Here is a 16,375-nt window from a genome sequence, read left to right on the forward strand (position 1 = left end):
TGCTACTATCCATTCATTTTTTTATTTCATCTGAGCAAAAAACAGTTGGCTTATTGTAAATTCCTACAACACTAAATTGATTTTTCACAGTTATCAGCAAAATGTGTATGGTGTATCTGAAATATAAGAAGAAAGTTCAAGCAAAAGTTCAATGACTTTGATGAACTTCTTGCCAGTTGCCATTCCAGTGGACTCTGACCCAAATGCTACAAACAGACTACAATACAGACAGTCATAAGACATTTCTTACCTCAACCGAATTCCTACCTGCTCTAAAGAACATAAGCTATGAACCCACCCAAATCATAAAAACCTCATTCTTTCCCCGTTTTCATAGGAAGGCCAGACACTGTCATCTGGCAGTAAAACAACCTGTCCTCTTCCATCTTTTTGAATCAAGACTCTCCCTTTGGTGTTTGATTGAAATATTATATTTATACTCACGTAAATTTCATAATAACCTAAAATACTGTTTCCAATCAACATACTGTATCATTGATAATTTTATAGTCACTAAGGACCACCCATGTGGATGAAAGCTACAGAGTCGCACAAGACCCTATAAAAAAATTTCTCCCATAGGATAAAGATGATAATCTCACTCTTTAGGGTGGCCTGTACAAAATTTTAATAAAAGATGACCCTCCCCCAACATTAAGGGCCTGCATGATAACCATTCTGTTTCTGGGCTAAATTACTTTCCAGAAATGACTTTTAGTATTTCTGTTTCTGGGCCATATTTCTAGGCAAAAAACGCATTTGATAACGTGTAGTAATTTCTATTTCAGGGCTGAAAAAGAAATAGAAATGTGTCTGTTAAACGCATATTAATTTCTGTGTAAGGAACTTATATAAATTTACAAAATGTCATTCAATACCCAAAATTTTGACATAGATGGTGGTGGCGGCGGTGGTCGTGGTCATAGTGGAGTGGGGGTGGTGGTGTGGCGGTGACAGTGGAAGTTGGAGGAGGTGGCGATGGTGGTGGTGGCGGTGGTGGTTGAAGTTGCATTGAAGATTTTTTTTTTAACATGAAATTACTTTTTTGCCCATCAAATTAACCATATGCTCATTAAAAACAACCCCCTATTTCCCCTATTATTTTTGGGATAGAGAAGTGTGTAAGAGATGCATCTTTTTTCTATTTCCCAACAACCTTTTGGCCCCAGTTCATTCCTGGGGGAAAAAAAAAAAGAACCAGCCTTGGCCAACGGATTTCTATTCTTTTTTGTTCCCATAAACAAAAGAAAAAAATAGAGAAATAAAGAAATGAAATGGTTATTATGCAGGCCCTAACTTACTAGACTCTACATAAACTGAACTAGAAACTCCTATCATTTTATTTCTAAGAACAGGATTCCCATCCCAAAATATCCCTTTAGTAACATGGCTATAGCATCCCAAAAACCATAGTTATCAAGGTTACCACGGTTAGCCAAGCCGGTAGCCAGGCGCAAGCGCCTTTTTGCCTACCCACTTAAGCAACTCCAAGTCAACTAAAGCATGGATAGAAAGAATCATAAATTTATCTTTTGGTTTTAGGTTTTGTACTTCATAACTTACTCGGCAATGTCCTAGTTTATGTCAATATGCCATTGCATTGTAATATAGGTACACAATAGCATCTAAACCCATGATAACATTCAAAAATAGAAAAACAAGGTCAGTGGATATAGTGCCACATCTAGGTCAAAATCTCACAAAGGCGCACAGTGCACAAGGTGACACCTTTCCCACCTAAGCGAGTACCATATTCAACAGAATAGGGTGACCTCATGCCCTGCGCAACCCAGCACCACCTAGTCTCCTGGGTGACACCTTGAAAACTATGCCCAAACAACCCTGATTTGCAAGATCTTTATCTCCTCGGGAAGCTAAAAAAATAAGCTCATATGGTACTCACATGAATCAAAAAGTATTTGATCTTCCAAAAACTGACCCAAATATAGGGGATGAAAATAGATCCAAATAATGGTTCAATATTCCTTGAGGATTAAGAATCCCCGCATCATAAAGCCTGTAAATGGTGGCTGATTGATTCAAGAAAAGTGGATTGCAAAGAAATAATAAAAGAATAAGCGAAAGAAAATGAAAAAAAAAAAGCACAGGAACCTAGAAATTCACACAAGGTAAGGAAGAATCCACAAATAAAGCAACCAAATAATTTGAATTTCTCCAATTTCATGATGATCTCCAGACAACAAGAGTGTGCACTCTTCGAAGACACTCGATTCCCATTGTCCTACTATGACCTAACTTGTAGATCACTATGATTCAAGAGAATCCTGACAAACGCTGGCAGTCCGGCTTAATTGAAGCGCAAGATAACTAAAATACAACTTACCACCATCATTATTAAGACACATAATTACATTTTTTTTAATAAATAACAATTTACTGTTAGAAGAAAGTAACAATACAAGCTAGTGATAATCAGCCTCCTGAGAAACACAACCAGAAGCCCAAGTTTACGAACGAATATCATCCCCAAAACATACGCAAGGCCATACAACCCCTTGTTTCATCAAATCATTAGCCAGATCATTTGTGCTTCTTGGGTCCCATTGAAACTGAACTTTCATTTGAGATTTTGATGCATCTAACAAAACAACAGTAGTGGCATGGCTCTCCACCCAACTTTCCCAAGATGGTCTTTTATGTTCTTTATTCCATCTGGGAACAAAAACATGGAATAAAGTGTTTGGTAACCAACATGGTGTTTCTATTCTTAAGAAACGAATGGTTCAAAAAGTCATCCCAAGAACCTCCTTTGAGAAACATGCCCAAGAATGGTTTTTTTTTTTTTTTTTTTTTTTTTTTTTTTTTTTTTTTTTTTTAATAAAATATTGTGCTCAAAAAACCCGATAGAAAAGGCAAAGCCCACTTTCAACAAGACCCTACTCTGGTCAATCGGCGATGAGGTCAGTACACAATAGTAGTGCCTTAAGTGTTTTGAGTTTGGTTAGGATGCTAAATAGCTTTTAAGAGTTCTGTTTTGAGTCTGTTAGAGGTCTATCGAGAGAAAGGAGGAGTATAGTGCGACTTCTAGCGCAAGTCACAGACTCCTCCCTTGGGTTTTTCTTAGTCCTATTAGGACTCTGGATTTTTCTAGTCCTATTAATACTGTCCTAGTCCTATTAGGACTGAGTATAGTTAGAAGCAAGCAATTAGTATTAGTATCCTACTTTGTTCTTGTTCTTTCCTATTCCTAGTAGGACTAGTAATAGCTATTTTATTTAATGAATGAAGGAGGGCAGCCCCAATCTCTCTCTCCTTACATAGTCTATTTACTTAAAGTCCAAGAAAGAAAATGATTAGGAATTTAGGAGTCATTATATGAGCAAGTTTAGGAAATTTAAAAGTTTATATGTATATATACCCCCCCCCCGGCCGTCAATTAGACATGTTTTGAGTAAAGAACTTTGAGTTTTTTTTCAAGAGTTTTGGAGCTGTTGAGTTGTGTATAAGAGACTGGTGTTCCAGATCTGATCTCCCTCCTACTTCTAGTTTTGTTCATCTTACTTCTCAGGTGTGATCTATCCTCCCTCTTCTGTTCTACTATTCTTCTTGCTATTTCTTATTATTACTTTTTCTAATCTGCGGCAATCCTGTTTTCTTCTAAATTTTTATTCTTCATACTTCTCTCTGGTTAGTGATTTGAATTGTGTCAAATTCACTACATCAGGCTTCTGGTATACTTCCATCTGGAATTCTGATGTCAAACTCTGAGTCCAGTAACTAGATTTTTAATTCCAGAGCTGCAGCAGACCTGTTTTCCTAGTGCCATTAGGAATTGAATGTGCTGATCCGACCACTTCTCTATATTCCAAGATAATTTGGAGAGTTATTCTACTAGTTCTAACTAATACTCGACAAGGTTTATAGCTATAAAGGACTGTGGGACACCTTTCTTTGCCCGATATACTCTGCTGTCTTTGCAGAGGAAGTCATCCAACCGGCTATATCCATCTGCCGTCTGCAGTCGGCCATCAGGTCAGAGTTATAAATCCTCTCCTATTTCTGGACTATATTCTCTGTTTCTGCAATCTTTGTATGAACCTCTTGCTGGAATTTTCTGGTTTGCGATTAGCCTACATTACAGTGGACTGATTTTGACTGATTTTGAAGGTTTACAGCTTAACCTTGGAAGAATATAAGGAGCAGTATAAAATCGCCTGGTGCTATTGGTGTTGAATGATCACCCTCTACAGTCCAGAAAATCTCATCAAATCACGGCCATGGAATAGGGAAAGAAAATCTGATAAGCGGTACCTTGAGTCAGGAATATGTTGGGATGATGGAATGGAAGGGACAGATCTGCAGCACTGTGATGAGTTTTCACCCACAGGAAAAAATTATATATCAGACACTCGATCACTTTTGATGATTGGAGCATCACCCAGTAAAAATTTAAAGAGATGAAACTATCACCTTTTCAATAGAAGCAATTCCATCCTAAGGAGAATGAACAAGTCTCTTTAACCCTAGTGGCCCTTTTTTAACATTTTTTCTTTTTCTTTTTTACACTCTAGAAATTGGATTAGCTCAATTGTTGCACTTTATGTAACTTATCATAATAGAACTATCTTTTCATTGACCATGAGAAATAAAAGAAAAGGTCAGTGGTTTACTCCAGATGATATAGGTTCAACTATGGGGAAGAGAATATGTTGCCACCAAACAAGAGAGGAAGTCATAAAATTTCAAAGGCTCAAATCTCTTCAGCTCATTCTATGAGATGGTCTGGAATAGATAATAAATTAGGTTGAGAGAGTCCCATAGACCATGAGAAATGATAAGAGAAGAAGTTCTGACATTTAACATGTTTTTTTCTTGCATATAACCCATCTTGGGCTATGTTTTACATCTGAAACTCTTTCCAGATTCTGACTAAAATTGTGACTCAGGCATATAATCAAAGCCCACTTCATCATTTTAAGGCAGTGAGCCTTGCACGAGTTTGAAAAGTTGTGATAGATCCCAAAGTATGTATTGTAGAACTTTAAAAAAGAATAGACTCAATGTATCTCAGTAGCTTCTGCATTTTGTTACAAAATTACCTTAGCAATAAGAACTCGAATTGCTAAAAAGGCCTCCACACGGAGTTTTGCACTTCCACGATGTCCTCGTGCAGCCTCAGTACCTGCAATCTTTGCATAAAGGCCACAATTGGTCCCTCAGATATTCTTTTTTTGTAAAAAAGTTAGAATCAATGCAATTAGAAATACTAAACAGAGCTGCCAAAGTCAAACCAAACTGTAAAAGCATGAGGGGATAGATTTAAACCAGATAATGAAATCATACAGTTAACTGTTAATAATGTTCTTGAAATTGAGGAAACTATGAAATACATTTAATAATCTCAAGAAAATAAGAACAGAATGTATACACAACAACTTCAAACTTAAAAAGTTTAGCACTTTAACCTCTATATGTTCCATATCTCATTAAGTACTGCCAGATTATAAATGAAAATACAGTAATTCATGACATCCTACAAATAATTTTGTGGCCCTTTTTCCATTCCCTGATACCAAAATCTGATCTAATATTATCAAACAATGATTGTTGAACCAAGGGTACTTGGGCCCATTCATTGGTATGTCAACCAAGTCATTCCTATCGATTAAACCCACCTTGATTCATATCAATGTTATTGCTTCATATGATCATATCTACGCTTCTTTTCGTAGAACCACTCTTCATAACACTAAAGTCTCTTCCAATCAGCTAAACTCCTTTCCTTTACATTTTCCACATATTCTTCCCTTTCAGTCATTGGTGATACTCAGATCTCTAGGGATTCTATCTCATTACACCTATTTTTCAGCAATCTTGACAGTGAAAATGGCAAAACACTTAAGCAGGCTTAGCCATCTCTTCAACCTCATCATTGTCCCATACTGAAACACATCTCATCCGAAGTCCTAACCCCTAAATAAAACCCCATACTTTTAAAACCGCTTAAATATCATACATACAAACCCATATCATAAAAACCCAACAAATCTGCTAGTAAATTCAAAATTCACCTCCTTTGTTTCCTATGTAAGTGCCAAATCTACTTTGTAGTTTTTCTCTCAAATCATATTCTTCATTTCATCTCGGCACAAGGAAACATCTAACCATGCATATTCGACCCAATTTCTCTCAATTGTGTGTGTTGAAATCATCCTTAACCCTTTTTTGTAAACTTCCCCCTTCTGACTTGCCCTGGAGTTGATTTGTCTCTCCACCCAAAATCCATAAGTAATTTCTAAGTGAAGGCTACATCACTACCTACCACTCTCTTCCTAGAGTACTTCAGCTTGATTGCAAGCTCTTTTTATAACCAAGCCAGAGAATCTTCTGTATATCAACCCCATAACCTACCCCAGAATATAAAATGAGTTTCTTAGAAACATATAAAGCTCCTCAATAGTTTTTTCACTGAGAACCCATATGTCATCGGGTCTTAAGGTGGACGGTTAACTACCAAAGGACCTTCCAACAACACCACATGTAACAGATACTCTGTTTACACAACAGTGTCACTCATTTCCTAAAAATACTTCAATGGTGCTCCTTCCAAATTCTTCTTCATATATTCACCTATGTGGCCTACGTATAATGAAACATTCAAAGCCAGCCAAATGGTAACTGTTAAGTTTAGTGGTACCATAGGGTTTTAAGGGTATATGTCTATATGAGTAGTGACTCATCTACTAAGGGACAATAATGTGTCTGACTTTATTTAAATTTTATAATTATACCTTGCTATTGAGATATAGCTCTTCTTCCTTGCTGGTTTTTGTTACTGCTACATGGTATCAAAGTAACCAACAAGATCAATATCATTATGAGGTTTATAAACGATACCTTTTCCTGTAGCACCCTTAAGATACCTCAAAATACAGCATGCTGCCTCTCAACGAGCCTGATTAGGTTTCTCCGAACTGGCTAATAACACCAGTTGCAAACGATATGTCAGGCCCAGCTGAGTATCTTTTTTGCCCTATCTATAAGGGTACGCTCTGCTCGCCCTACTTTGATTCAAAAGAAAGGCGAATGGTTTGGTTTGGCAACAAGCAAATGGCTTTCTATCAGGGGGGTTGTTCGCCTTAACTACTTAAGTACCAAAGGCTGCTTTCGGTTAACCAATCTCCTATATTGATGTTTGTCTGCAAACTCATTATCTTCACATTCACAAACAAGTTTCTAATGAGGATCCATAGGAGTATCAACAAAGTTTGGAACCTAACATGTCAATTTTAGAAAGGTCAAGCAAATATTTCCTCTGAGACAAACTAACACTTTTCTTGCTGTGAACAACCTCAGTACCCAAAAAATGCACCTAAGTCCATCTGAAAATGTTGTTGTACGTAGACTTACACCTTCAATCCTACAAAAATCATTACCGAAGATGATAATATAATCAACAAAAACAACCAATAATACCACGTTGGAGCCTACGATGAACAGAGTGACCAAAGTAAAACCATGCGAACCCATAACCAGTAATAATTTTGCTGAATGTCAAACCAAGCTCTTGGTGATTGCTTCAAACCAATCGCCTTGTGAAGCTTGAATAATTTCTGAGGATTCTCCCTCCAATCAACATATCCAGGAGGTTGCTCCATATACACCACCTCAAGTAAATCACCATACAAATATGCATTCTTAATATCAAGCTAAAACATGGGACAATCAAGATTAACAGCCAAAGAAATAAGAACTTGGACATGGTGGAGATGAGCAACAAGAGAAAATATCTCTCAAAGTAATCCTTTAGCCACAATGAGAACCTGAAGCCGCTCAACAAATCCTTCAAAGTAAAATATTCAACGGTATACACCTCACGACACTTCACAAACTCCTTACCTAGAGGTAAATCAACTAGAGTACATGTCTAGCAACCAAACAAGACATCCATTTCCACATCCATAACCGACTTCCACTAAGAAAGAAACAAAACCTCATGTTAGGTTTTAGGAACAGAATGGGTAGTTAAGGTTTTAAGGATAAGGCAAAACTTTTGTGGGAAGAAGGAAGATGTGAAATTGAAACAACTTAGCAATAGGATCAAAAACCAGGGATTTTTAGTGCACAAAAGAGTACCTTTTCGGCAGTGGAAGACGGCAGAGTAAGATTCCCCAAGATAACAAATCTGACTGTGATGTAGAAGTTGATCTCCAACACGTTTGTTAGTTCTGTCAATCAAATTGGTGACTCGTCTACGAAAGCTTTGTTCCAAAATGTGTTTCTTCAAGGTTGATCCAAACTAGGCAAGGGAGATATCTATGCTCCAGCTTGGGGGGAAGTGTCAAAGATTAATGGTACGTACAGGTACTTATGTATTTCCTATATTATTTCTTTTCTTAATTTATATGTACTATACTAAGGGGCAGTATTGTAATTGACATCATCCTAATGTTTATTATACCTTGCTATCGATTAGGGTATTACACACATCCTTATGGTATAGTTCTTCTTTTCTCATCTTCTTCTCTTCTTCTTCCTTGCTAGTTTTCTTTATTTTACTCTTTTGCAGTAACTACCAATTCTTTCTTTTTTAAATGAAATGGAAACTAACTATACTTTCCACTTACGCAGAAAAATAATAGCATATTCTCTTATATCTTATGGAAGGAGCACATCCTCATTTGGTCAAAGCCATACCTTTCACCCTCCCAACTTGTGCTGAAGGTATCATCTTCTAAAATTATGATTGAGTGCCTGTTTCCCTCACTAGAATCTATTAGTCAGGTTCTTCTCTGACTCTGAACTTACACTGTAAACTTCTTCTATACTATTTCAAATTACTTTTCATTCATGATGACATTTCCTTCAGCCAAAACCCTTTCTCCTCTCCATTCTCCTTCCTAACAATCATATCACCTCTCCCTTCTCTATGACTAAAATTTCCACCCCAACAGAGTAAAAATAAGACACATGCCTAGTTTTGTTCGTTTCATTTACCAATTTCTGATTGCTCTAGTATTATGATATCTTTAAGTATTTTATCTTTCTAAAGCAAAAAATGTACCATCCCCAGCACCCTATTCTATATCCTCAAATCCATTAAGAGTAAACCTTGTCACACGTGCAACCTGTGGAGCCCCTCATTATTGTTGGCCTAGGAGTTGGTTTAAAGAGAGGGATTCCTTTCTTATGTTTTAGGGAAAATTACACGATTACCCACTTCTGGGTTTCTCTTTACAAAATTACCCATCAAAAGTTTTAGTTAACAAAAATACCCAAAATTAGGTTTCCCTTTACAAAATTACCCATTTTAAGTTTAAGTTAACAAAAATACCCAAAATTGAGTTTGGGTTTACAAAACTACCCACTCAAAGTTTTAATAATAAAAAAATACATGATTATATGTGAAAGATGAAGAATCACTATTTTGGGTACTTTTGTAAACCCAAACCTGATTTTTGGTATTTTTGGTGGGTAGTTTTGTAAACCCAAACCAAATTTTGGGTATTTTTGTTGACCACAACTTTTTGTGGGTAATTTTGTAAAGGGAAACCCAAAAGTGGATAATCATGTAATTGTCCCTATGTTTTATGATCAACCTAGTGCTTTCATCAGATCCAAAACTCTAATTCAGGATATAATTTGGGCACAGCAACGATTCCATTTCTTACCTTCTCATTGGCTTACATTAAGTGTTGGACATAAGTATGTTTCATAGTTTAAAGTGTCCAAACGTAAAACAGATGTGAATGATTTTCTTTATCATAATTCATCATACCTCATTACTGTTGTTATCGGAAACAAGTGGAGGACTTTTAATTTTTTTATTATTACTGCTAATTATTTAATCAGATTTCACTTCCCAATGTTTTTGAAAGTACACAACCTGTTCAAATAATTAAGATTTGGTTCGTTTTCAAAATTGAAGTACCTAATTGGTATTATTGTATTTTAGATATTTTAACAAATTTTATAACTTTCTTGGATCCAACAATTTAACTGATATAGACCAAGCCCTCCATTGATCTTGGTGCTCCAAATCTGGTTCACAACTAGCGAAAAATTGGGGCTATCATTCCAGTCTTTTTGGTCTTAACTTATCCCTAATCGAGCAGCATATTTTGGAGATATCAACCAGCAGCATGTGTAGGAGATATTTCCTAGATTCTTATCAGATCTCGTGGGGCCCAGCATGGAGATCTTGTCTGAATAGTTCCTTGCGGCAGAGAGATTTTGGAAGATCTTGATGGGTCCCTTGGAACCAGCTTGCGTGAGAGAGAAACCAAGAAAACTGCTGCCCTGTGTGGGATTCCAAGAAGACCTTTTGGTCTTTAGTTTCTATCCTTGTATGTTTCAAATTTAGTGTTTTTCTTTTGGCAAATAATAGGCAGAGTTTCTATTTCAATAGGTTTCTATTTCCCTTGTAATCAAGTAGTTAGTTACTTCGTCACCAAGCAGATTTGATTGAAAAAAAAAAAAAGTTTGTTTACAAACAGTGGCTGTGTGATGCAGTGAGATGAGAGACCTATGAGAAGGTGAGCGACCCAGGGAAGAGTGAGAGGCTCAAGCCGCTCAACCCAATTATCCCCCTTCTTTCCCCTTCTTCTCCCTTCGATTCTCCCTCTTCCACCTTTCTGTTTCTCTTAATTTTCTGGGTCTTATTAAGCCTATCTGTGACCCATTAGAAGGCCTTCGAAGACTCAAACAGCTGTTGCTTGCTGCTGGTCTGAGACACCAAAAGACCTGTGATCCTGCTGTATTGAGAATTCAGGGCAGCAACTCAAGTCCCCAGATCTCCCTGTTAGTATGCCATCTGAAGCCCATCTTTTGGGGTTTTATTGGACCATCCAGAAAGGCCACTCGACCAGCAGCTTGGGTCCATCTGAGGTCTGGTTGTTGACTTCTCAGAAAACTATCAAAATCTGACCTAAATCAAGATTCGACCTGCGGTCCGATCCAGCCATCAACTCAGGCTGTTCATTTGGATTTTAGATCCTCCAATATTAACCCTACATTCGATGGTAATATCTCCGCTTTCTGTCCCTTGTTTCTGTGGTTCTTGGTCATGGATTGATTTTCTCAATTTTGACCTAATCTGTCAGAATCTGACCTAAATCAAGATTTGACCGATGGTTGTTTGGGCTGCTACTGCTGTGCATATTAGGCAGTGGTATGGGCCATCACTGTAAGGTGTTGCTGGGCAGTTCAACTACTGTTTTGAAGTTTAGTTTGTTTCTGTAATATTGATTTCATATTCTAGTCTAAGACCTTAAGTCAGTACCTAGCTGAGGGTGTTCAGTGATCCTGTTCTGGGGTTGAGTCCTTTGTGTCTTAGCCTTACATTGTTAACAGATCTAAGTTAGCTACTAAAACCCTAGAGTTTTATTGAGATTGGATATTCTTTGATGCTCTGAAAGCATTAAAGTGATGCATGATCTGATAGAATTCTAGCATTTAAGCGATGCATGATCTGAAAGCAATTAAGTGATGCATGATCTGATAGAATTCTATCATTCCCACAGGCCACAGTTCAGCTTTGTGTTAAAGGGCCATCATTTTGTCTTATCTTGTTTGGTCCCAAAAGCAGGTAAAGTGATCTCTTTAAAACTAAACTTACATCATACCTTTATAGAGTTTTTAACTCCAGATTCTCTTGTCCCGCTTCTCCCTAAGATAAACTCTTCCTGAAGAGATCTAGAAGAGACTGGACAACCTGAGACTCGGGCTTTCTAAAACCTTCTGAACACCCTAGGTTCCAATGCATGGCTAAAACTGATATCACGACACACTCAAGATTTATTCTTCCATCAATGGAGTCGAGTCCAGGAAAGGCATCATTTCTCAAAGAGCTTTCTCTCCACCACATGTATCATCCAAGAGACCCCAAACCACATCCAATCTAAACCAAGGAACAAACAAGAGCAATACAGTTGTAATCCTCTTTCAAGAGGATCTAAGAGTATCTCTAGATGCAATTTATGTACAACACCTGAAGCAGAATTCCAGCAAGAAGAGAATATTGGCCGGTTGTTTGGGCTCGGTTTAGTTTTTTGGGTCCCTATGGTTCAAGTTTGATTTAAGTTAGGCTCATATCCCTACTGTGGTGAATCACCAGTAACCCTAGGAGGTTAAGTTTACATTGGGTGGTGGTGAAGCTTCCCATAGGCCTTGGTAGTGAAGCCAAATCATATCCCCCTTCTTTCCCGTCTTTCCCCTCTCTTCTCTCAATTTGTTCTCAGTTTCCGCAAGCTACAAGGTGAGCTGTGGATGTCTAACAAGGTAGACTGGTAAACTGAATCCATCTTCTTGTAAGTTCGATTCCACATTCCTTGTGTCCATTCTTTTTGTTTTGTTTTAGTTTATCCCCTCTATGATCTAACAATTTTCTTCCCAAGTTTCTGTTCCAACATATTAGATCTGTCCACTTGTGTTCTCAGGTTTCTCTTAAAGATTCCAGCCCATCTGGCCATCAGATTTGAGCCCAATTTTGGATATGATTTTCCTCCCTAAATAGGACTACACCTATCCAGAATTGCAAATCTGGAACTTGGGAGTTATCCTTGTTTTAGAAATTTACTATTTTCTGTTTTCCTTAAGTTTCTATTTTCTGTCCACCATCATTACTAACCATCTAATTGTTGGTTTACTATGATATTTTAGCCATAAGTACAGCAGGTGTAAGTGTATAACCCAGCCTTTGACCAGTTTTTCAGCCTCATCGGTTGGCAGGTTCTTTAGTTATTGATCTTCTCTATTTCTGCCCAATTCTTCTCTAAGCAGAGTCACTGTGATCGTGTCCTATGGGTTAGTTTCTCAAATCTGTCCTAATAGATTAGTGGAAAGCATCAACGTCGTTCACTTAGGTTGTACTTTGATATAATCACAATCGCTAATGTCTTTCCCTCCAGCAAGAATCCATGAAGCCACTTTGCTAAAAGACGCCTGTTTCCTATGGTCTCTACTCTGTAAAAGAGCTTCTAAACTCTAATGACATCCTAGTTGTTGTCCAACCATTGAAATGATGCCACCTTTTCTCACTAAGTTTTCCCAAAGAATATCTGCAATGATTTTCTCCATGATATTAACTACCTTCTTTTTTTGGGTGAATAAATAATTCATTACCAAGAAGAAAGACAAAATTACAGCCCCAAAGAAGGGGAGGGGGAGAGGAAAAGCAAAAAGCCCAGACTCAGAGGAGGGTTGTTCCTGATGATAGAGCTAGAGAGCTCCAAGGAATTTACAATATGACAATCTCTAGGGGAGGGATTACAAGTAGAAGAGATCTTAGCCATTTGGTTTTGACGTCAAAGGAGATGAAGCTCCAAATCTTTTCAATGGGACGGGAGTTGGAGGTCCATTTCTTGTGGTTTCTTTCCATCCAGATCTGGTTAATGGTTGCACAGAAAGCGAGCTTTCCCACAGTATCACAAGCAAACTTTTCCTGAAATGTCATATCCATCCAAATCCACTCCCTATGGAAAGGGAGAATTATCCTGTTGGTTAGCCAGCATTTGGCAAGAATTCCTTTCCAAATGGTGGAGGAGACGGCGCACGCAAAAAAGAGGTGCTCAATTGTTTCCAGATCATTACCATAGAGACAACACATGGGGTCAACTGGAATGCCTTTCTGAATGAGGAAGGACTTGGTAGGCAAAGAATTAGTGAATGCTCTCCAAGCTGTGAAGCTCTAACGGGGGATGTGATGCTTGAACCAAATGAGCTTATTCCAAGGGGAGGGGGGCCGTGATTTCTAACAAACTCCCAAGCAGCCTTAGGAGAGAAGAGATTTGAAGCGGCCGGAGTCCATAGGATAGAATCTATCCTTTGCTGCCTGGAAACTAGAGGGGCTGGTAAAGAAGCCCAAACATCTGCAAGCTAGGGAAAGGATTGGACCGGGGAAGACCAGTTACCAAAGGATAAGATGCCAGCAACAAGAGCATACTTGGATAGGCCAAAACTATAGATACTTCTGGCACTTGTTGCATGGTATAGAATGCCTTTGGGATGCTAGGGTCCAGCCAGAGATAGGTATTGGTTCCATCACCTATCTAAGAGGAAAAAGCTACAGAGATAGAGGGGCGAAATGAGATGATTTTACGCCACGCCCATTAGGCATCTGAGGGGAGGGGCAGTGTCCAATATGAATCTGACCGAAGCAGGTTGGAGTAAACCCATTCAACCCATATGCTTTCCTTCTTAGTGACAACATTCCAGACCAGCTTGATGATCCCAACAAGGTTTACATCCTTAATTCATCCCAAGCCTAATCCCCCATCCTTTTTAGGAACACAAACTACAGCTCAGCTGGTAGACCGAAGAAATCTGGAGCAATCACTTCCCTTCCAAAGGAAAGAGGCAAATACGGATTCAAGCTTGAATATAGTGGACTTCGGCAGACCATAGATACCCGACCAATAAATATACGAAGCTTGAAGAACATATCTGATGAGTTCGAGGCGGCCAACAAAGGATAAAAGCTTCCCTTTCTAGAGTTGGAGCCGCTTTCTGATGAGGTTAAGCATAGGGGTACAATGACGAGCAGAAAGCCTAGCAGAAACAAGAGGCAGCCCAAAATATTTTATTGGAAGATGATCAATGGTGAAACCCGTTTGCTCAAGGAGTGAAGCTTTGGAGGAATCAGAGTGATGCAGATACAACTGCACTTACCTGGTTGGACCAACATAACTAGCTATGGAAGCCAAGGGCCAAGAAGAACCGGTCCAGCCCAGGGTTTTGGTTCAACAAGGGTTGGAAATAAAATTAGTTGTTACTTAGTATTTCATTTCATGCCTTTTATTTTCCAAATTTGAATGTAGGAGTTAGGATTTATTCCCTTTGCATTAGTTTCCTTTTTTATTTCCTAGTTTAGGCTAGATACTATGTTAGTAGAGTTTCTAACTTCATGTCTTTATCTTCTATATATTGGTTGTAGTCGATGGACATGTAGAGAATGATTTGAATGATGAGTTAATTATTTTGGGTGAACTTTGTGGTTATGCTTGGTCGTCTGAATTTCCTCCCCCTCCCCCTTTGTGTGATTCTTCCCTTCTTCCCTAAGGTCCCCCATCAACTTGGTATCAGAGCCGAAGGATCCCCATCCCCTCCCCTTCATCTCTCTTCCTTCCATCCCTTTCCTTCCCTTACCATCTCCCTATTTTATGTTCTCATTTCTGCAAGACTTAGACAGATATCGGAAAAAAAAAAAATCAACCTATCGACCCCTTTTCTCTCCCAAAATTTCTGCTAGAACCCTAAAGAGCAACAGAGAAGAAACAGAAGAAGAAAAAGAAAAAGAAGTAAAAAGAGAGAGTCGAGAGAGAGGACCAACCCAAAAAAAAAAAAAAAAGAAGTTCAGTGACGAGAAGAAGAAGAAACGAAAAGAAATAGAGAAATAGAAAACAGAAGAAGGAGAAGAAAGAGAGAGACAGAGACATACCTTCCCGAATCTCTCCCATCGCTGCTGGTTCCATCAAAAGAAGAAGACTTGTTCTTCTTTTGTCAGTAATCCAAACCCCACCCCCGAGGGCTTTTCTCCCTTTTTTCTTACTTTAGTTTCTGATTTTCCCACTTTGGCCCTCTCCTTGTATTCTAATTCCTTTATTCCTATTTTACTATTGTTTCTAGTTATGCCCTTCCCATATATTTGCTTTGTGTTTCTAAATTGATTGCCTTCTAATTACCATTGTGCCCTCCACTTAAATATCCTCACTTAATTACCATTCTGCCATTCTTCTTTAAGCTTCCATTTATTTACTATCTTGCCATTACGCCTAGAGTGCTATTTGGTTTATCTCCACCATGGTAGCCAATAGTGAAGTTGTTCAACAGCTGAACTCCTATAAGGAAGAAACTTATGCAAAATTTGGAGCTCTCACTACTGTTGTCACTTCCTTAAGACAATGATGGAATCCATGGAAGCTTCTATTGATCAATTGGAGGCATCAGATAGAGGAAAGAGTCTCATTCAATTTGGGGATTCTTCCAACACCACTCCACAGGATCCGTCACTACCACTACCACCACCGCCACCACATCATACAACACCACCACCACCACCACCACCTCCACCACCATATGGAACTGGTAGATATAATGATGGAGCAGAAAGAGCAGCAAGATTGAATGTCCTTGATTTTTATGGAGACAACAATCCAGAACTGTACTATAACTGGATTCACATCTTAGAGACATTCTTCAAATGGTACGGGTTGACTGAGGCCTGAAAGATCCTATTTGCAGAGGCCAAACTGAAAGGCACGGCCCAAACCTGGTGGATCAAGCAACAGCAACAGAACCGAACCCGAGGTATTGGTTTAGTCACTACTTGGGCTGAAATGCATGAAGTCACGAACCGGAGATTCTTGCCTTCTGATTACAAGCAACGCATGCATCTCAGGTTTGCACAGTTGAAACA

General features: G+C 38.5%; 1 protein-coding gene across 1 annotated transcript in view; it reads right to left on the reverse strand.

Moving 5' to 3' along the window:
• The window catches only part of LOC122077580, a 60,938-nt gene that overhangs the window by 30,661 nt on the left and 13,902 nt on the right, over positions 1–16,375 (reverse strand). The window contains exon 5 of the mRNA XM_042643552.1: positions 5,061–5,150. Coding sequence (XP_042499486.1) covers positions 5,061–5,150 — 90 coding nt within the window. The remainder of the gene's footprint in view (positions 1–5,060; positions 5,151–16,375) is intronic.

This window comes from Macadamia integrifolia, chromosome 4 (assembly GCF_013358625.1).
Source record: "Macadamia integrifolia cultivar HAES 741 chromosome 4, SCU_Mint_v3, whole genome shotgun sequence".
Classification (NCBI taxonomy): domain Eukaryota; kingdom Viridiplantae; phylum Streptophyta; class Magnoliopsida; order Proteales; family Proteaceae; genus Macadamia; species Macadamia integrifolia.